The sequence below is a fragment of the Anoplopoma fimbria genome, chromosome 7 (genome assembly GCF_027596085.1).
Source record: "Anoplopoma fimbria isolate UVic2021 breed Golden Eagle Sablefish chromosome 7, Afim_UVic_2022, whole genome shotgun sequence".
NCBI lineage: Eukaryota > Metazoa > Chordata > Actinopteri > Perciformes > Anoplopomatidae > Anoplopoma > Anoplopoma fimbria.
The window spans coordinates 10724171-10747453 of NC_072455.1; the positions used below are offsets into that span (position 1 = coordinate 10724171).

Genomic DNA, 23283 nt, shown 5'->3' on the forward strand with positions numbered 1-23283 from the left:
GCAACGTTGTTATTAAGGGACTGTGCTCGTTCAAGCAGAGACGCCACCCCTACGGAGCTGCTAATCACCCCCCACCATTGTATGAGCAGCTCATATCATGGCTACTCTATGTTTTAAACTAATACACTGTCATGTGATTATGATTTGATCCCGGAAATGTAGTGTTAGTTTGTATTCCAAGTAAGTTTCATCAGATTTATGCTTGATCTCATCTCTTTTTTTGGAGAGAAACACAGGCTAATACTACTTAGACTATACTGCTATTAAGAGTCCAATATATTTCCTCTAATACAAGGGCAGAAGGTATCAGAGAAAGGACCGATACCAGTATCGGGTTCCAAATGACGTAATTCACATGTAGGATATGGGACTGTGGTGATCTATATAATTATGTAATAATGGTGGAGAAAGTCCCTCCGGCTGTCATACAACTGCAAAGCAGCTAGTTAGCTATGTTAGCGCGTTTGGCTCAGAGGTTGAGTGGCCTCTCACTTCATTATTCATTTCAATCAAATACTAGTTTTGACCGATTTTAATGGAATTTTAAAAAAAAAACAGGAGAATCTACCTAAGAGATCAGCCCACCTTAAGTGCGCTCGAGCCAGAGTTGTTGCTAACTTCAGGGCTAACCCCCATCACTTTGATCAGCAGGTGGCTGACAAGAGAGACACAGGGACTTAGCTTGAATCACAACGAGACAACACTCTGTGGAGCAGGGGTGCGTGCCCAACCAGGCGATCAAATGTAATTAACGAGAAGAAATTAATTCAAGCAGACTTCAAACCCTTGCTGTTGCTCTACTGTTGGATGAGGAGGTTAAAAAAATGTATAGTTCATTGTAATCAAAAAGAAGCTTATATGAACCTCTGCCTGCATTTGACATTGTCCCTTCCTACCACATCTACTAGAACAAAACAGGAAGGCTGGGGTTAAGGAGTGCAGCCTGCCATTTGCTTGATTTTTTTTTTTATTGGCTCGCTAGACCAAGTGTGACATTGACCCCAAAGAAAAAACGCAAGAAAAATGTGAAGGGCAAGAGAGAGCGGGTTCGACGTAGCAACGTTTCTAGCGATGTGTCTCTGTGATTGGGGCCTCACTGCCAACTTCATACTCATCCTCGCATGCACTCTTTTCTTGACCCGACACTCGCTAATGTCACACAGCTAAACTAGTTGGATGCGGTGGAGAATTAGTGGGCAAATGCAGCCCGAGAGTCACTCCCAATCTTCTCAATAAAGGTTCATTCAAACACTTATCGTGGGTGTGGGTGTGGGTGTGTGTCTCTCTCTGTGTGTGTGTCTCTCTCTCTGTGTGTGTGTGTGTGTGGGTGTGTGTCAAACATTTTTGATAAGGATCTCTAAAACTGGTTGTTAAATAATTGCGAGCAAGGTGGGATGTTACAGTTGAAATATTTATATTAAATATATTAATATTTTTATAAATAACCATGATTTTCTTCCTGTCTGCTGCACATGGGGACCAACATGTGGCATTGGTTGGCCAACTGATGGCCGAGATGACGGTCTCCATTAGGGAGCAGAGGGATTAACAGTAAATCAGCGAGTGAGCCACAAGCCTCACTAAATCATTTCTTATTTCCAGTCTCGTCTTTTGTTTTAGGGTCTGGCCTGTGGTCTGGCCTTGCCTCATTACAAAGCAGTCTCTGTAGAAAGGGCAAATACATAGTGACTAGCATTGTTCTGTGATTGGCATCTTGGTTTAAACCGAGGCCGCGTTCATAAACGCCACGGCCCTGTCCCTCTTTGAAATCCTCTGTGACCACGGGCAAGTTTTTGGTTACAGGTCAGCGGTCACATTGTGCATCTCTGCCTCTCAGACGCTCCTTCAGATAATGGCAACCTTTTCAGACTGAACTGCTGAACCCGGCCCAGATGCTGCCCTGACTTCTCCTTCACACTACAACCCTACTGTAGCTGGGTTTCTCTTATTTTTAACCATAACTTGACCCGGCACTTCAAATCTGTGGAGAGTTTGGACAGTGTTCCGACAATGCTTAGTGTTGAAGTGTTATTGCTAAATTCAGTTTTTTTTTTTTCTTCTAATAAAAGACAGGTCAGAGAGGTGCTACACATGCACGGTTTCCCCCAGGATCAGTGTATACCGAAGGCGTTAAGATCAATTTAGTTTCATATCAAGTTATAAACTCGTTAAATATATTGATTTTGCTGTATGAAAAACAAGCATTTTCGCTTTTTCCTGAAAAGTTAATGTTGCATTGTATAAAAATGTTACATTTAGGGCTGCAACAAGTTTAGTTTTTTATCTCTTTTAATCATCTTTTGGTCTACAAAACCTTTTAAAACAGTGAAAAATGTGACAAATCCAGAACGGGAAAGGCTCACCTCTCAAACCCAGAAATCATTTTCTCAGCCAATGTGTTTTTCTGTAGAACATCAGTAAAACAATGTGACTCACTGGATGTAGGATGTGGGTATAAATCTCCTCCTCTTGCCGTGCGACACAATTGGGATTGGTTCAAAGAAATACGAACAAGCCATCGGGTTTTCTCCTCTACCAGAATGATAAGGTGTCCAGCCAGACCTTTCTTTAGCGCTGACACAGCACTGTGTAGACAGGTCTGGCTGTGTGAGACCAAATAGTGTTAAGACCCTTTTTAATTATTTACATATGGATAGAGATTCCCAGATCATGATTTTTATCCTTTTTCTTTTTTATTGTCTATGGTAGTTATTCAAATGATTAGGGAATAAATTATTGTATATGTTTTTTTTGATTCTTCGCATTAGTAGTTTTTATGATATATTAAAAGGTGCTTAGCGTGTTAAGAAGTTAGACAGCTCATAATTCCATCTCTAATATCTATTTTATGTTGCTGGGAAAACATCAAGCAACTGGATTTATTCAAGTTTCTCACCAAAACTATATTTTACAAGATTACAATTGAACATCATCATGATAACTTTATAGGTGCCTTTTCACTGAATAGAGCTTGAATACAATGTAATATAATTCAGTGGAACCGCCATTAACTGCACTTATTAAATGCACTCCCGATAATATATTTTTACTTAATATTTGCTGATAACTATTGATGGACGATCAAAGGTCTACCCTACATATTGATATTGATATTGATATTAGAGCCCAAAGATAATCATTTTACTATTATTTATAGTAAAGACAAGCAACAAGTTCTTACATGTTTATGTGGAAACCTGTGAATGTTTGGAACCTTTGACTGACATTATTCATTGACTGTGAGAATAGTTCCATTATCCCATTTGCTCATTTCATGGTTCCTGGACAAGGATTGGAAAAGTTTTATGTTTCGAAACCTCACAAAAAAATGTCTGAAAAATACCAAATGTCAAAAAAGTATCATCAAACATTCTGAAAACACATTTTTCAGGACGCTTGTCAAAGTAACCCAGAGAAGTGTGAGCTTTTACACAGTCAGGTGTGGATATGGATCTGCATATAGAGCCGCCAATCTCAGTACTTTCTTTTCATTGTGCATAGAGCCGGATAAATTGGCTCCATCATTATTTCTGTGGGATTCTATGCCTTTTGATATGTGACAGTAGAGCAATGACAGAAAATGAAAAAAATGGGGAATTGCATGCAGCAAAGGTTCCCGGTTGGAGATGATCCGGGGACGTTGCCGTTTGTGGTCAGAACCTCAGACCACCAGGTCACCACCAGGGTGCCTGTATTTTTACAGCTTATAACAGATGTCTAATAAGTAACCAGAAATGTCCAACATCTGTTTCAGGTCAGTTAGAAACTGTGTCTCCATCACAGAGAGTGCCCATCAGAGAGTGCTTACGAGATCATTTGTTAACAGTGAAATGTCCCGCTCAGCACATATCTTGGTAACAATTATCTTTGGACAAATTACAGGAATTTGTATCAAGTATATTTGTAGGTGTAAGTTCACCGTCTTTGCACATTTACCCAGCTTTCCATGCAAATAAGAAAAACATACCAACACATGTACAGAGTTTATGCGCTCCAATGTAAAATAAATTCTGTATGGGGCGTTTGGGCTCATCTCGCTCTCCACCTCGGTTTATATAAAGGGCTTGTGGTGAATGGGCTCTTTTAGCTGGCTGTAATTGAACCTGACCCACTTGCACAATTAACTCTAACCCATAATATTTGCTCAGCGGTATCGGGTTTTGGACAGCCTGGCCTCAGCGGTGAGGTCAACCTCAGCGTAGTCGGCCGAGCCATCAATCACTGCTGCTCCACGAAGGGGCGGGGCTCCAACATGACGCAGGAGAGCACAGGGATGATTAGATCGGTGCCAAAGCTAAAGATGACTCGAGGAATTTTCCAAGGTCTCCCTCATCACTGAGATCCAAGTTGCAGTTTAATAACGTTTTTCCTCTGAGACTTCTATGTTCCTTTTTCGTTCTCCATTAATATTCTGAATCCACTGTAGGAGGGAATGTGGGACCAAATACTTATTGAGCACCTGTCAAGAACGGAAGTTTGACAGGAAATGCGTGGTCAGATTTTTAAGGCCCAAACGCACTGTAAGCATAAAAGACTCATCTCATTTGACGATCCTCGGTTGATGCTCCAGTGGCGCACTGCAGGCATCAGATTTGATATGCGCTCCGGGATGCTATTGCTTTGCAATATACAGAGTTTACAGAGCACCACGTTGTCGGTCTCTGTCTAAAATATTTCCCTCGTCTACAGCATCGTGTGGGAGGTTTTTCTGCTGCAGCTTGTTCTCCAGGGGAATGCATGCTTTGACCAGGCTTTGCATCTTCTGCGACATGTTGATACACGTTATGCAAATCCACATTTTTGTAATTTATGTTTTAAAAGTCAAAAAGGAATTTTCTCAATCAGCAATAGTTGTGTACTGTAGTTAGAGCTGAAATGATTAGCCTACAGTGTATCGACTAAACATCCGACTAGATTTTTGACCGACCATAAAATCCAGGGTAGGAACGCACGGATCAGATTTTTCAGTCCTGATACTGATAGCGATACCTGGGTTTTGTGCGATCTTCTGTTACTGAGAAGCGATCAGATACCAGTGTTTTAATTAACAAGCTGTATGCCTCTCTGTGTGGAAGAGACTGATCATTCTTTAATGTGTGACGAAACATCAGGCTTGACTTCAACATTGCTATAGTTTGTAAAACTAAATGGAACAAATAAATACATTATAAATGTAATGGATTATTATTTATTATCAAAATCATTTATTGTATTTGAGCAACTTGGGGGAAACAAGAAATACAATTCAAAGTGTAAAACCTTAAACAACTTGTTCAAAACCAAAACAGGAATTTAAGTATAAAAATAGAATAGAATTGAAAAGATCTGCCCCTTTGTTACAGTTACCCAATCCATCTTTTTGAGTCAGTATCGATCTATATATGCATCAGTGCAGCCCTGATCAATTGTTTGGGAAAATAATCATCAGATTAAATGGTAATGGATAGTTATTTTAAAGCTTTTATCAATGCTTCTTATCTGTTCGTCACTTTATCAATACTCTTGGGTTCTTTTTCGTTACTAATGAATTGCTTTTTTCTAAAAAGTTAGCAAGATAATAAATATAACGTTAAAAAGTACAGACCTTTAATAATTTAACACCGATGCCCGTTTAACACCGGGCTTCAGTACCCATCACTAGTTGCAGACCTGATTGCCGTTGTCATTAAATAACTGAGTTGTGTCATGTGGTGATATTGATAAGTATTATCACTCTGTAGGATGAGGACTCCAGGAAAGCAGCTAATGAGAATCTTAACTGAGAAACTGACTAATGTGTGTTTACTTAAAGGCTTCTTTTCAGAATTCCTGGATACAGTAGTACAATAGTAATTAGCTGAGTATGTTGCATGTGCGATGCCAATATTATTATTCATCTTAAAAAAAGATATCCAAAGAGTCTCAAGACTTTTTTAATTGTATTTCTTTTTTTTTTTTTTAAATAAAATAACTTATCAGCTTGGCCTGAATCATGTTTACATTTCACTCTGGTTGCTAGATACTTCTAGTGACATCCTAAATAACCTTCATTCATGCTCTGGATCAGAGTGACATTATCTAAAGATGAACAAAAGCTAAGACCTGCTCATCTGTTCTCCCAGTAAACACACTCGGGTCTCTGCATACATGCACTTAATTGGTATCTCTCTGCAGAGTCCACAGGGAGAGAGGCAGACAAACACACACACACACACACACACACACACACACACACACACACACACACACACACACACACACACACACACACACACACACACACACACACACACCTCCAGGAAAGAACACCTGAGCTCTTGTAGTTTGTTTGTCTTTAAAAGCCCATGAGGATGGTGGGGGAGTCTACATCTTGCCCCCAGCGGATTCAGAAGCTTTAAAGACCCAGGTCCTGATTTAAACCACAGTTTTTGCATGGATATCAGCGAAAACACTGGAAATGGGAGCTAATGAGATCTCCTGAGAATGGAGATGCCGGTTTGGTGGCTCGGTTCATTAAGCGACGTGACTTTCAGAAGCAAAGGCGAATATATTTTAATACAGGAACAGATTTTTGTGAGAAAATGTAATAATTCTAATAATGGTGAGACTGTGTGTTCTGTCCCCCAGCAACCAACACCACACACACACACACACACACACACACACACACACACACACACACACACACACACAGACGGCACCGCTGCTGTGCAACAGAGTTTGAATGGAGGCAGCTTCTTTGCATTTCACAGATCTAAATAGATTGAAACCTGTCGCTCTGTTTTGTTCGTCACCTTGTGTTGAAGGTCGATGGCCTCTCTTTAACGGCAAATCTCTTTCATTTCAGTGTGCAAGGATCCACCATACAAAGTGGAGGAGTGTGGATACGCAGGCTTCATCCTGCCCATTGAAGTTTACTTCAAAAATAAGGTACATTTTAACATTTTTACTCATCAGCCAACTGTATGTTTCAACACTGGATTCATTTAAAGTTTTAATCTGCTTGTTCAGCCACATGTTGTGTGACGGTAGAACACTCTTCCTTGTCAGTGTGGAGACTTTTGCTTTGGGCTTTATTTCAAGACAGAAACATCTATAGACCCATGGTCCATTTTCATAGTTTTTATAGAGTTTTTAAGAATTTCTGCATGAAATGAGGGGAGAGAGGGGAAGAATGACATGTAACCAGCGGCCCTTGCCTAACTTTAACCAGGGACATTGTCATACCATGGCAAACGTTTTAATCACTAAATCAATATAAGGATATGTTCTGTGAGATGATATCAATAGTCAGAGATTTTGCCACGTTGTGTTTACCATTAGTGCAGTGCCCGTTGAAAACATGCCTGTGCAGAGCGAGCTGAATATTTGGCCTCTGGTGTTGCTGCTTTCAAGACTTTTGCTCACACAAACAACTTCACACTCAACGCTGAGCTTCCTTGGGTCCTCGGCAAATCCCCCATGACATCCTCACACATGCATCACACACCCAAGTCCCAGCTACTCACAGTCAGAAACACCAGAAATACACACCGATTCATGGGGAAAAAACACCGGGGGCAGACTTTACTGTTAGGCAAGGTAGTAACCTGGAACACAACTGAAAGGGCCCCATACAGTTATAGATTTATCAACATGTTTAGATATGAACAATATTGAATTATGTTACTTTTCTAACTCATTATACCCCAAAATAACTCACAAAAGGCTCCTAATTGGATGAAAAATATGATGTATATTCATGAAACTTTCCAGCATCATATTAGATATGAAAGCATAAAAATTCAAAGCGTATCTATGATGAAGTCAGTACTTGCAGGGATTCTCCCTGTCCCCTTTTGAAGGAGGGGACACCAAATGGTAAAAAATCAAAGTGGACTTGAGTTCTGAGTTCTGTATTTAAGATTGATATTCTTTAGGGTGACAACAATTCTGAAGCTATGGCAGTTATTGAAAATGACCGAGGCTTTTCTCTAAGAATTGTTTGAGAAGGTGCATAAGGTTGTGAAACGACAGGCATCTTGCGAAACAAATGCAAAAAAAGTCAGTCCATAAAGTGTTATATTTGCATCGTGTGCTGCAGGTCTGCAACACAACTGGCACACCTGTAATATATTTCCTAGCTGTAATTGTGCATATTTTGAAAAATCAAGAACATCTTAGCAACATTTGCATGTCAATTTGTTTGTTTCGTCTCTGTTAGCTTGAAAATGTCTAATAATGCATCGTTACATTTTTTGTCTACCCATCGATTACAATCGTTGATAAAAAGACATAATGATGGTCAAGTCCTGATAGACTGATTTTGACCGTTCTCCTCTTTTCCCTCTCTGGGTGGATCACCACTTCTTCTCAGGAAGAACCGAAGAAAGTCCGCTTTGATTACGACCTTTTCCTCCACCTGGACGGCCACCCGCCTGTCAATCATCTCCGCTGTGAGAAGCTCACCTTCAACAACCCAACAGAGGAGTTTCGTAGGAAGCTGCTGAAAGCCGGAGGGGTAGGAGTCCGAGGGGAGGGGGCAGGGGAGGGGGGACTTGAGTTACACTTCTTAATGCAATACTGCAGCTTGTACTGCAGCCCACCTAGAAGGAAAAACTTTCATCTCTTTTTTTTTTTTTTTTTTTGTTCAGGGAAAGTCAATGAAGTTCAGTTGTATGCTCTCAGAAACACTTGTGCACACACTCATTCAGTGTCACACATTAATACAGTTCACCATGACGTGCCTTTCTTCAGCCACAGTAGATCTGCTGTTTTTAATAGTGTACATTATGAAATAATAAGGCTGATAATATTCTTATTGGCAACATATCCTATGAAAAAACTCAAACCAACAATGTAGGGCTGGCTCCTAAAGGTCAATGATTGGATCCCCAGTTGAGAAGACATTTTTCCAGTGGAATCGTTACACTTTGTTTTGTTAGCTGCGTCATTGCACACTGCAGGAGCAACAGCATGTCAGGCTGTAAACTTTACAAACCCACTTTTAAAATGACCTAATCCTGAAACTAACTGTGATGGAAGTGGAAAGAGGTGATAGTAGTAGGCAAAATACAGTACACCAGTAAACCAGTTTTCGTCTTTATGGCTATCTATGTTGCAAATAAGCTGTGGGGGAGCAAAAGCTGACAACTGATGCCAGGGTCTCCCCCCCCCCGACATTTCTCAATGAAGCTGGTCAGGTGACAAATGACACATGACACGTGTGGCCTGTGTTGTGTGAAACAGGACCTCTGCCCTTTCTTCCTAAATGTTTCTAAGATTTCTACGACTATTGCGTGAATGTACCCGGAGCCTTCCTCGTAGCACTTATTGCACTCGTATTAGTTGCTGCACTTACTGTATTCGTATCAGTTCGCTGCACTTATTGAATTTGTATTTGTTTACTGCACTTATCCTATTCGTAGTAGTTTGTAGCACTTACTATATTCGGATTAGTCTGTTGCAATTATTGTTTTCGTAGTAATCTGCCTCTGCACTATACTTTTGCTCTGGCTTATGCTTTAAGATGCTTGTTTAAGAAAGGAGATGCACTTATGACTTCTGGTGACTAGTAGTTCTCTTGAATACCTATGTTGAATACACTTCCTGTAAGTCGCTTTGGATAAAAGCGTCTGCTAAATGACTGTAATGTAATGTAATGTAATGTGCTGGCATGCTTTTGAATTCAAAATATTCCAGTGGATTTATAAGCCATCCGTAATGCAAGTACGTGAATGGCACAATCCTATTTTTCTCTGTAAGGAGTACTGTTTCCAGACCTGAGACAGCTGCTCTTTGTTTACCTCTTAGGCACCACAGCTGTTCATAAGAGAAGTGTGACTGTGCATGCCAAATATCTTTCTGTTACAGTGAATGAGGTGTAACCTAACCACCCATTTTATCTGTTATTGTTTGACCAGTGTCCACTGAGCTTTTTCTGTATTTAATCATCATTTGATTTAAGAACTATTCTGCAAAATGCAGATAGTTTTATCACACGGATGCCAGTGATGTTCTTGCTTTAGTATTGTTTTATCAAACTTGTACAACCTATAGAATGAATTACTACAAATACAGCATCACTTAGATCAGCTGATATAATCAATATAGCTCTCTATAGTTGTCAGTTTACCATTAGTTGCATCAAGGAAGATTTTTTGGGGCCTGAGTCCTAGTCCTTTAATATGGGTATGGCCAATACCAAGGCTGATCGAATGCTAAATGTTGATTCAATATGTATCAAAACACCTTGAAAAATCAGCTGTAACTAAATTGGACCTACCTATTTGATCCAAATATCAAACGTACTTGTTCAAGAGGCACAAACCTGACAACAGCCATGCTTTAGTTTGGCCTCACATCAAGCGACAGCTGATTGTGACCTGCCAGCCATGAGGTTTGTTTTAACTGGAGAAAACAGTCAGCGCTGGAAAAACATTTGAAGCAGCTACCTATGTGTTAAATCTGCATTTTTACAAAATTGATGTCATTACATTTACATTAATTTAGCTGATGCTTTTATGCAAAGCCAGTCATGCAAGTAAATCAAGTAAATCAACTTCAGTGAATATGCTGAACTGCTTCAAATGCTACATTTAGAAACAATGAGAGATAGAGAACATGTTCTTTTATAGGCCAATGTGCAGTGTGAACAGATAAGTTTTCTGCTGTACTGATGTCAATGGGGAGCTTGTTCCACCATTGTGGAGCCATGACAACACACAGTTTTAAATTTGTTGAGCAGTGTATTGGACAGGCTGGTTTGAACATGTTATTGATATACAATTGCCCCGGGCCATTCCTAGCACAGTAGGCAGGTTAGTCAGTCTGACACGGAAAGATTTGTGCTGTCTTTCAGACTGGTGATAAGTATCATAAGCATAGCAGTGGTAGGAAAAGCCATGTGAGCGAATACCAGAAAAGGAGACCCAGAACGTAACCCTGAGAGACCCCACTTGTGAGACTACAAGGTTCAAACACAGATTCTCTCCCTGTAAGTGCTGTCATTGAGGTAGGATGACGGAGGAGAGGGAGGCTGCTCTATCTATGTGGAGTTCCTCCGTGACGGCAAGTAGGGCAGATCAGTGAAATTACCTGCCTTGAAACCAGTCAGGTGGGGGTCAAGAAGGTTGTTCTGGTGGAGATATGCATAACAGAGGGAAATCAGCTCAAGTGTTTAAGAAAGAAATGGAAAAAGAGAGACTGGTCTGTAAATCTTAACATCAAAAGGTTTGACTGAAGGTTCCTTTGAAAGATTAGAATAGAGTCGATCACCAGGGCAACCAAATAATGGTTCACGTTCACACATTTTCACTTGCATATGGAGTGAAAAGCTTTCAGTGTAGATTCTGGATGTCACAAAGTAGAGCAGTGCTGCAACACTAGCAGGCTGTGGTGGATAAAACAAAGCAGGGCAGTAAAGAAAGGATCCATCAGATTTTGAGAGGCTTTATTTTCGCTAATACCAATCCATTCAAATCTGCCCTATGATCCTTAGGATCGGCTTGGGACATCCCTAGTTGCTTCCTCAGGCCACATCCACACTAACCCGTTTTCAAATGAATCCGAATATCTTTTGCTGCGTTTGCACCGAGCGTCCGCACTATACGGCCTTTTAGGGCACCGAAAAACGAAGGAGTTTGAAAACTCTCCCGAGGACGTCTGAAAACGCTGCGTTTTCCTGATAGTGTGGATGACGGAAAACGAAGCAGTCCGAAAACGATGACGTAGGCACGCGCGTTCGCTACTTGATTGGTTCTTAGCAGTTATGACGTGTCATTCCCTGATTCGTCACCCCCTTACCACGTGACCCTTTTCCGGAAGAGAACAACAACAACAGCCTTGATACCGATCGACTACCAGGTTAATTCAACATGGATAATGTGGTATTTGTTACAAATGTTTGTACATAGATGTTCAAGGTATGCATGATTGACAACAAGAAGCCTTGCATGTAAGGACTTAGGACCCAGGGGAATCGGCTGTTATTGGAGCGATTAGCGAGCGGCGTGTCCAGCGGCGTTATCAGCCCTACGGAACGGACTTCTGACGGACTTGTGTTGACCAAATGTATGGACCCATAATCTAGTAAACTTTGTTTAATAACTGTTAATTTAAAGTAAATTTGCTGTCTGTGTGGGAGAGATAGAGTTAGACCTGCAGTGTTGTAACTAAGCTTGAAAAATAAAACTTCCACGAAATTTGTCTGTTTGAGTTTATGGAGAAAGATGTTAGAGGAAGTTCTTAAGTATCAAGCACGACGAGTATCAAGAGTAGTATAATCGTATTATCTGTAACCAAGCAACCAATGTACTTCCTGTTTACACCGGCACGCGCATGCCCAGTGTACGTGAATAGTCATATGTTATTCGTTTTCAGGGGAACAAGTCTGGACGCAAATCCTTTAGAAAACGATGCTGAAACGCATGTGTGGACGTTTTCGTTTTAAAACCCCGTTTTCATTTGAAACATAAAACGGGTTAATGTGGACATGGCCTCAGTGTTTGGTTCAGTCAGTCTGTTGGTCCACTGCCAGAGGACCCCTGTAGTCTGGAGGTTTTATGACTGGAGCTAAGTGCTCTTTATTTACTTTGTCCAGCCCCCCCTTCTCAACCTCAAAACCGGCTCTAGTGCTGACATCGACCATATCCAAACTCACATTCTCTATCGTGTCTCACCACTCAAAAGACCTGAGAACATTACTTTGTACAATTTCATTGATTTCAAAGTTACTCTTCCACACTTTGTTCCACAGTTTGGGATATGAATGATGTAATGAGTATTTGGCTTAGCTAAAATTATTTTTATTTAACTGTAAACTTTTGTTTTCCTCTCTTTAACAGCAACGGGATCCTAACAAACGAAGTTCAGAAGACTCCAAAGTAAGATTTTCACCATGCTTTGGGGGTCATGGATGAAACGGGATTCTCTAAAGATGACTAACAACTTGAACAATTCTATAAAGTGGCTTAAAATTGCTTTTTATGTAATGATACCAGTACATTTATCCTGGCTGGGAGATTACGCCCTGTAATGACATCATCTGCCCTCAGCTGTTCATTACAAACGTACTGAAGCAGCTGTGTTGTCTTTAATTACATATTCTGGCCATTGTTGTAGCCCTGTAATGACTGCAGGATATTCCAGCAAAAACAGGCAACTTTGATGAGTAGAGACTCTCTGGGCGCTGAAGATTGGATGGGAACTAATTCATAACTCTTTTTTTCAGTTTAAACTAGACCACTTTAAAACAAATTCTAGATTGATTACATAGGTTATAATTTGTATGATGAGTTCTCAATATTATTTATGTTCCAAAACATCTATGCAGTTGGATTTGCAGTTAATGCAGGTGCCTGAAAAGAAACGGTTTGGGAAATTGATATTGATATCAACCCTCTCATCTCACCGTCAGAAAGGAGACGAATAGGAGTACTGCCCACATTCTTTTAGATTTGAATTGTAATACTATATAGCAGAAATGCCGTGAATGAATTTAGAATACAAAATGAACTGGTTTAAGTCTGAGGCTACTGCGTCTCAATACACCAATCTGTTCAAAGAATAAGTCAACAAACAAGACTAAGAGTCTGGCCAAGAATTCAATTCCAGCTTTTGGTTCTCAAATCCTATTGGATATTGTCATGAAATCAAAAATCTTTAAGTTCGATACCCAGTGTAACTTTTAAGCTTTCTAACCCCAATGACAAATCTTCTAAAGCAAAGAATCTTCTAAACATTTTGGTTTGCTGCTGTTCCTCTGGCAGGTGATGGTAATGCAGGAGGGCTCCACCTCTCTGTTCGGCCAGCACCTCAAGCTGCCTACGCTTCCCAACAGCTCGCTGACAACCACCTTCTCTGACCCAAAGAAGAGCAAAAGCTTCCATGGGTCAAAGGTCAGTGTTGTTTCCAGGTACTTGCCTGGACCTAGGCAACCTTCTCCTCTGCCTCCACTCTCGGGCCCACCCAGCTCTGAAACTTTTTACCCCTTCAAAGTATCCAGGCCCTAATCCCCCACATATGTGCCAGGTTCAAAGACCTCCAAGATATCTAAACTCACGGATTTCAAAGACATCCAGCTTAAGCAAACTTTTCGTTGGTAGCCACTCAGCCATAAGCACTGATTCAGAAACATTCTGTGCCATAGGCAATGCCCATATTTTGCTCCAATGTCCTTTTAAAATACTTATGCATGTGAGTTTTACACATTAACGTTGTACAAAATGAGTTAAGAGAATCAAAGGGAGAAATGGGGAAGAGAGAAGGCGTACATGATGGGCTTGGAAGCCACAGGTGAGATATGAGACATTATCTCTTGCAGCACTAAATCATATATGTCAATAAGCCGGCACTTTGTTTCCATTACGTGTTATTTTTAGTCCCTTTTTTAAATAGTGTCATTTAAGAGCCAGGTTAGGAGAGGCCCATTTCACATGGAAACAGTTTCCAGTCCAAACACAGTGTGTGTGATGAATTACTTGTTGAGCAGGAGGTCACACACACACACACACACACACACACACACACACACACACACACACACACACACACACACACACACACACACACACACACACATACACACATACACACACTCGCTCTCTGTCTCTCTCTCTCACCCCAACCCCCTCTCTTTCTCCATCATATGTTGAGAATTATTGCGCTACTATTAGAACACATTCAATATTAGTGTAATCAATCATCACTTTTGACAACAGGTCCTTAATACTTTAGTTTTCCCCATTATTTATTTAAGTTAGTCCAATTATTTAAATTGTTTTACAATATGTTATTTTACATACAGTAGCTCAAAGAGGTAAAGGAACCAAAAGAACAGACAAAAACAAAACAAGAACTATTTATTTATTTATTTTTTATATATATATATTACATAGAAATTGCAATATAGTGGAGTAATTAATGTTACGTCTGCTATTCTGAATACTAAAATCATAATAAAATCTATATGAAATGGTAAATGACTTGATCCAGACCTCTTGTTCACTTGAAAAGAATGCATTCCTAGAGGGTACAAAATATTTCAGTAAGTTTTTCTAATTATGATGTGCTTTCAGTTCTCTCAGTATTATTTTTATTTTTTCTATTTTTATAACAACTTCAGTGATTTGCATGGACTAGGGTCACCTGCTAACCTGTCAATGTCACGGTGCTGAAAGGTCTGTTAAAAAGTGCCACTTTAGTGATCTCTTCAATGTTGATGGCAGCAGAGGGTCTGTGCCCCCCCCCCCCACCCCACCCCACCCAGAGCTCTAAAGCAGTTTTATGTTGGGCTGCCCTGGGAGGGAAATGGGTTCACTGCAGCGGAGGAGTCTGCTGGAGTTTAGAACGAGCCGACAGCTTTACATCCTGAGGTCCCGGGGTCACCGGCAGATACACCAAATGAAAGGTTTTAGTGGTTGGCCAAAGTAGTGACACACCCCCGTCGTCTAGACTGCTTTAATGGGTTTACTGCATTGATGAAATATTGACAAGGGGGCTGGAGGGGAGGCCAAGGGACAAATGGCCCCCGTCGTTAGAAGGAATGCACTTCCTCCTTTCTCCACATTGCCCTTCACTCCACTTTTAAGGGTGCGCATGTGGCTGCTGAAAAGGCCCCCCGACCCCACTGAACAGCACTGTTCAAAAGAAGTCCTGAAAATGCTCTTTAAGCCCATAGATTGGGACTAAGAAGCCCCTTTTGAATTTTTTTATTTTATTTTATTTTAAGAGAAGACCTCTTTTCACAGGTGGTAATGCCAAGCTGCAGGGTGGCATGCGTGTTTTCTGTTGTGTAAAAGGCAGAAGATTTATCTTCATTTGACCTAGCTTCCTGGTTTTTGCTCACTTTGTTGTTTGGCACTATGTAGTTTGTAAGTACTACATTTAGTCTAAAGCGCAGTCCAAAGTCAACACAATACAAAGAGCAAGACATTATCAGGAGACGTGTTCCCACCTCAATGCTAAGATTTAAACCAAAAATGTTTTTCATATTTAGGATTATTCAGTTATTTTTAGGGCACTTTCTTATATCAGTCATTATCACAGCACTACAAGCCCATACCGTCCTCAGACAACAGTATTTCTTAGTGGCTAATTATGTGCTTGCCCTTTTAGGTTTGCCCACTGACCTTAAGTGGGATTTCCCCCTACCCTGCGCCATAATCCTTTGAGCTGAAGTTTATTCTTCTATAGCTTATATGATTCTGTGTAAATTCTGCTCTAACACCCTAAATGTTGGGCAGAATTCCTTCTCTTTTTTTCAGACCTGACTGAACTTGCCACCATGCGACCACGAAATCTGAACCTGTTGCTCATTGTTGAGCCTTTTGTTGTGTAGGATGTGTTCGTACAATGAAGGATCTTTCTCACATGTTTGCTTCTATTTACAGGACGGCTCCAAAGGAAGCGGTATAACCCTTCTCACCACCGCTACAACCACCAGCACCAACAGCAGCAGCTTCTCCAAACTCCACAAGCCTTCCAAGGACCACAAAGACAAGCCTCTAAAGGACTTGAAAGAGCCCAAAAGTGCCTTCAGAGACTCCGGCTGGGAACCCAGCAAAGCCCCCAAAGAACCTTCCAGGAAACCCAAAGAGAACCAGCCACTTAGAGACATCAATCCTAAAATGGGCTTCAAGGAACCCAAGTCTTTGTCCAAGGAGCATCGGACTGAGGGGACGACCCACGGGCCGGCGCTAAACAAGCGTCTGTCCGCCCCCGACAGTGATGATCACGTGACCAAAAAACGTAAAAAGGGATTTGTGGATCCATCAGGGATGCAGACGTCAGGGTCAGACGCTCAACATTTAGATAAGAATCTCTTGAAGGACAGATCGCAGGTGCGAACGAGTAAACTGCGCCCGGAAGGTGACGAGGCAGACCGCAGGAAGGTGTCCACACTGCCACCATTCCAGGAACTGGTGGACCCTAATGACTCGGATATGGAGGACCAGTCCACCAAATCAGATGTAAGTCTTTTTAAATATTTTTCAAAACCAAGAGTGAAAGAGTACTTGAGAGTACACTGGACTCACTGATTTGAGCTTTCAGGCCATTTTACAGAAAGAGTAGTGAAGGGGGAGGGGGGTTGTGGAGTTCTTCCAAAGCTTTAAAGGGGAGGGTTTGTTGGTGGTCAGTCCTTCGTCAGCCTAGAAGGGCTATAAAATAAAATCGCCAGCAGAGAAAGAATCTCCTGTAAAGGGGGTCTGGTGGACTCCAGGGGGCTGGGCAGGGGAAGAAGGGGTGGCCATCATTAACTAGTTCAGCGGCATTCATCGGGGTGGTCAAACAGGAAGAGGACAGAACTAGTAGGATAGTTACAAGATGCAGTTTTGTTGCCCTATTAATATCAAATGATGGAATTTGTCCACTTAAATGTGTTTTGTGAAGGAAGTAATTGACTATGGATGTGGAATGTGCTCAGGCATTACTTCTCAGCTCCACATCAAGAGCAGGATTACAAAACTTCAGGTCTCGAGTGGCTCCTTTAATGAAAAGCTGACATTTGACTGGGTTGCCTGGTACACGCACATTTGTTGGAGAGCCTCCCAATAAAGTCGGGCCCTTTTAAAGCCAAATAGTCGACAAGAAAGATTTATGGTTTTACAACACCTGAGGAGAAAGGGGAGACGCGGCAGTGAATAGCACCGAGTTTCCCTTTAATCCTTTTAGCTTTTGAGAGAAGAAAAAGGGCGAGCATTTGTGGGAGAAAGGTCTAAATCCCTGTGCTTTGAGCAGTTTTCTTTTATGCGATGGTGTTTTCATTTCTATTCTTCAAAGCTTGTATAAACTGTGGGTCTTTGTGTATCTTTTCTCCTTAGGGGGCAGCTTGTTTAGCCAGGGGAGTTATTACTTAGCATTAGTAGAACCCAAGTTTTTGTCTGCTCTGTATGTAAATGCCTTTAAAGTTTTACCATACCATGGCTGGGGGGTCGGGACGGTTGTAAAGGGGATGTGGGTTGACAAATGCCAGGTGTTCATCCTCCCCAGGCCATCGACTCTGGTGGCCTGCGCCGGGCCGACACAGAGCACCGCTTTCAATTCTCATGTGACCACTTGTTTGATCTTGATGGTTCCCTCCGAGCGCCGGGCCAGAAACAGCAGAGAGGAGGAAATGTGGAGTAGGTGATGACATGTATGGAGAGCAGGCTTGGGCGTTAGCACGGTAACCTGTTAAGCACACTGGATGTGGGCACAGGAGGAGGGATATGTCACCTGCCCAAGTTTGTGTTTAAAAAAAAAGCCCTTATATATTACAATTCACTTCTTCACAGAGAATTGCATTGTAGATGGCTTAAAGTATTTTTATGAGACTGGTATTTCAAGAAAGTATGATTAATATCTGTTACAAAATGTTTGGTTGATGATGAGTTTAATATCTGCCACTAAGTTTGAGAAACGACTTAAGCCTTTAAAGTTCTCATCCAGTGAGGTTTTTGATTTGGACGGTAACAACAATTTTTTTTTTTTTAAATGACTTCACATATTTTAAATTATTTTTTTATTCATAATATTTTTTTAAGTCTCTACCAAACTGTTAAAATTACCATTTACAAGTAAATATGCATGTTTACAATCTGCATGTGTTAGTCTCCCTTACAGTAAAAAAAAAAAAAGACAGAAATGATGAATACAGCACTTCAGCTACAACATGGATGTTAAACATTGTAAAGGATATATAAATAGGTCACATAAATAAAGGGTAGTTATGTGGCCTTAACTGCCACTGAAAATGTCTGGTTTAGATATCCCAGTAACCTTTGCGTTTCTCTGGGTGTGGGCTCACCAGAGTGCCAGAGAACCCTCAGTCAGGTTGAGGAAAGTACAACACATGCGTCAGCAACAATTACCTAACAGCTGAGAAAACCACGAATGGGTTAACCCGCAGCATGACCTAGAATGAGCTGATATATTTGTGTCGCTTACCAACACTTCTCACTGTAGATTTATTCAGACACAGCCAACTCATTATTAGTGTCAGTCTTGTTTGGACAGCCCCTGCTGGATTAGACAAGCAAACCAAACGCTCTTGCTCAGTTTGGCCTTGTTTGCTGGCATTTCTTGTTGGCCATCCTAAACGTGCCAAGAGTCAAGAGAAGAGGTTGAGAAGACCCCTGACTAAAAAACATTAATTGTCTTTGAGGAGAGCAGCTTCGGCGGCTTTGAGCAAAGCCGGACAAAAGCCCTTAAAAGGAGCGCTGGTAAGATTTATGACCCTCTGAAAAAGCTGTCCCATAAACCAACAGACCAGCTGTGTGGTGTTTGTTGGCAGGAGGTGACAGCCATTGAAGTCGCTCTGCCTTTTGTCCTCAAGTCTTTCTTTTTCTCTCATGTTTCTCCTGGAGGTCACTTCTCGCCACTTTGTCTTGGTGGAAAGCTCTGGTCTGCTGGAGCAGCCTCCTTTTTTAGAAACAACAAGTGCATTTTAATCTACCTTTTAGAATGACACGTTTCAAACCCACATGGGGATTCCCTCATCCTCACTTTGAAAAGCCTTGGCATCTTCTTTGCAGTTCTGCTGCATTTTAAAAACAAGGATGTTTCAAATACACACAATTAGTAATGCATAGTGATAATGTGGAGGTGCAGACAGGCAGATGGTGCTCGTGACTTCCAAGAGCCCAACATGACTGGGCCACATTATGTTCTAAATAATCTGCCTTTTTTAACTACTAACACCAGGTGGCAACCTCCGGCTCTGCAGAGTGAAGCCAATGAGGAAGTGTCTTAAAACGTGCATTCTCTCTAATGTCCATCAGGGGGCGACTCCTCAGGTTGTCTAGAAGTCTATGAGAAAATAACTCTACTTCTCTCTTGATTTATTCCCTCAGTAAACATTGTAAACATGAGTTTATGGTGGACTGACACCTTATGAATAAAGTGAGTCCATGTGATTGACAGTCATCAACCATAAAGACCCAAAGATATCAGAACATGAAAACATAAAAAGGAAGAATAGAATCTCAGAGACACCGAGTTTGCAATTAAAGTAATTTCCTGTCAACTCTTGGACTTTAAACAACCAACCTGCTTTAGTTTCATGTATTTTAGTGTACATGATGTTTGTTCATCTTCAGAGATCAACACAGCTGCGGTATAACTGTTGAGATTGTTTAGTTTGATAGAATCAAAGGCAGTTCTGGTGTGACGTAATTTTACTATTTACCTCTAATAGTGATAATGATTATTATGATAAAACAGAGTAGTAAGATTTTATTTTCGCCACAATAATCATAGCATGAAAATTAGATTCTTCACATCCTTACTAACTATACAATGTCATAATGTAATGTGTCTGGTAGGTGAGCTGTGGGAGCAAACAGTAGAACAATAGTGTTGATATTCTTATTGATTTCTTGCCATATTTCTGCTAAATTCAGGTCACTGATGGCCCACAACAACTTTTTCTCTGTTTGCTCCGCTGTGTGCATTCTGATCCCTGATTTTCTATCATTTCTTTTTTCGATTCAGTCTGTATCATGTACTGTTGAGCTATTTGATTTGTCCTTATTTTAGTTTGATGCTGAGAGCTCTTAGTGTCAGAGCACTGACACGATTTCCAACTATAGATGAATGTCTTCCTCTCCCTAAATACTAATGAGGGCTGTACATTTTTGATTGTCTCACACACAACACTTACTCCAAGCAGCATTTATCTTCAGTATCCATTCATCTGTCAACTATTTTTCGCAATTAGCTGATTAGTTAATTGGTCAATAACATGTCCAAAAATTGTGAAAATGCCCTCTGTCCCCATAACCAGTCAAAAAACCAAAGGTATTGTGTTTTCTGTCATAGAGCATTAAGAAAACCTGGAAATATTCAAATAAAAAATACAGCAGCTGGAGTGTACTCCCATTTAGTAGCATAAAGAAACTCAAAGAAAACAGGCAAATACAGAAATGCTGCCCTTGATTAGTTGATTAATTGACCTTCATGCTCTTCAAGGGCTTGGTGCTGATTCAATATAATTGATAGGCTTTCAATGGAATCATATATGATTATGAAATATTGCCATACCCAATGCTGTCTTCTAAGCTGATAAGATAAAATAAGATAATCCTTTATTAGTCCCGCAGCGGGGAAATTTGCAGGATTACAGCAGCATAGAGGATAGTGCAAACAAGAGACATAGTAAAAAAACATAATTATTATTATTATAAATAAGCAAATGAGCAATAAAAAACTGTAAAGAATCCACAGTAACTGAAATATTATATATACAGACAGAAACTATTATAACTATTGTATTGCACAGTGTATTTGTATTGCAGAGGTTTTTAATAACAAGCATAAACTAACTCAGATTTCTCAGAAAGTCTAATAAAACTAAGATAAATCAAACTATTGTCTCAATCTGTATTTGTGTGCATGCATGTTAACATAGTCGGTGTTTTGCATTTTTTTTCCCCCGCCTCACTGTATTTTTGCACCGTGTCCTCCATTTTTGTCGCTTCCATAAGGATGAATGCTTACAATCTGGCAGCTTGTCGCTACATTTGTATAGAGGTGGCACCCGGAACCGCCATAAACACAGCAAAATAAGACAACCCAGCAGAGGGCAGGGTGTCTCTAGATAGAGACACATCCACACACTTCTAGTGGATCAGAAGTGAAGATTGACAGGTAGTAATTGTGTATCAGTCCATGTGTTGTTGTTTTTAGGTAAATCACACTTATTCTACCTTTTTTTTTTTTTTTTTTTTTTTTTTTTTTTTAAAGATAGGAAAGTTAATTTCGTTTAATTTCAAAGGGGTTCAACAAATTAGGGGCCAGATAATCACATCTGACTTTCTGGGTGTGTCCATTTCATCTGCATTCGTGTCAGCTAGTGTGAGCTCCCCAGAGCATCCTTGTTGAAATTTACGAGCTGCCCACACATCTAAAGCTCTGTTTGAAGAGGACAGAGAGAAACACATGACTGTATCAAAGAGCTGGCCTTTGTAGGACGAACTACACAGCTGCTAGCTTTAATGCTCATTTTATCTCCCGAGGGTCTAATCATCCACACCCGTTTTTGATATGCTAGAAAATAATTCCAAATAATGAGAATGTAACTCCTCCGTCAACTGCCTGCTGCTTTTGCGGTGTGTGTGTGTGTGTGTGTGTAAGCTTATTGACCAAAGGAAATACACCAAAACTATAACTGATAAGGAGTGGCACATGCATAGGGCTTTCTGGTTGCTTCCCACTGTTGGAACGCAAACGTTTCACAATGTGTTGGATTAGTTCCTCCTCTCATCTGGGAGGCTAAGCAGGTTAAGAGGCTGTTAAAGAAAATGTGTGCTAATATGAGACAGCGAGATTCTTGTCATAAAATAATGTTACATGGACTGTGGGTCAGGTATTCAATTTGAAAGTATTACATTTAAATATTTTTCATTCAGTTGGTTATGACTTATATCTGATTATGTCTGACATATCTAATGGAAGATGTTTTACAGCTATAAACTAAAGGTTTGTGAGCGTGAATTGTGCTGCAGGAAGCTCCATCAGTCGTTACTGCTGGCTACAGCAGCTGGCAACAATCACAGCAAAAACTTAAATTCATTTTTTTTTAATTTCCCCCAAATATCCATAACATACTAAAAATATTCATCATGATGTATGCTGTTTATTCCAAAAAGGAACAGCCGTATACTAGTGTATATATAATGTCATAAAAACTTGGTAGAAATATAATTAGAACCAAACATTTACTTTAACAGAACCAGATTACAACAATTTATTGTTGTGTTGGGACCTCCAGTGAGCCAGAGGCAGACTTGAGTCAAATGCCAGGACTCTCTCACGCATTGTGTGGTAGACCTGCCAAAAAACTGACATGATGAATATTTAAGTGCAGCCACATGCATGATGGTAAATGTAGTGATCAGTTTGAAGTTTCAGCACTGTTTGTGTCTAGTTTGCTGCAAGTTTTTGGCACATAAACACTCACCTCAAAGACTACAGCCAATCAGGAATGCACCAATCAGACTTCTTCAGTCCTGATACAGGCATACTGGCATTACCTGGGGTTTGGGTATCGGACGATAGCGAGTACCCATCCAATGCTGGGTGTTTTAAGCATCTTTCACTTATGAAATAAAACTAGAGCCGGTCACTGCAAACTGCTTCTAAAGAAATGCACCCAGAGAGTGGCAACCAGCTAACCCGTTGCATGGTAAAAAAAATACTTTGACTTCATGGTGGGACAAAATAGACTTTGGCAGGCTGCCACAGCCTTGGTAATTATTGGGAAACACTGAAATCATGTCTTATAAACTCCATATTCAGTCTGTTATGCTGGCTTTCAGCATAAAATGTTTCCAACCCGAAGATGGG

General features: G+C 40.6%; 1 protein-coding gene across 2 annotated transcripts in view; it reads left to right on the forward strand.

The window, feature by feature from the left end:
* mllt3 (MLLT3 super elongation complex subunit) overlaps positions 1–23283 on the forward strand; it is a 45464-nt gene that overhangs the window by 12493 nt on the left and 9688 nt on the right. For both annotated transcript variants that reach the window (XM_054600988.1, XM_054600989.1), the window contains exons 3-7: positions 6827–6909; positions 8336–8479; positions 12804–12842; positions 13728–13856; positions 16350–16928. In XM_054600988.1, coding sequence (XP_054456963.1) covers positions 6827–6909; positions 8336–8479; positions 12804–12842; positions 13728–13856; positions 16350–16928 — 974 coding nt within the window. The remainder of the gene's footprint in view (positions 1–6826; positions 6910–8335; positions 8480–12803; positions 12843–13727; positions 13857–16349; positions 16929–23283) is intronic.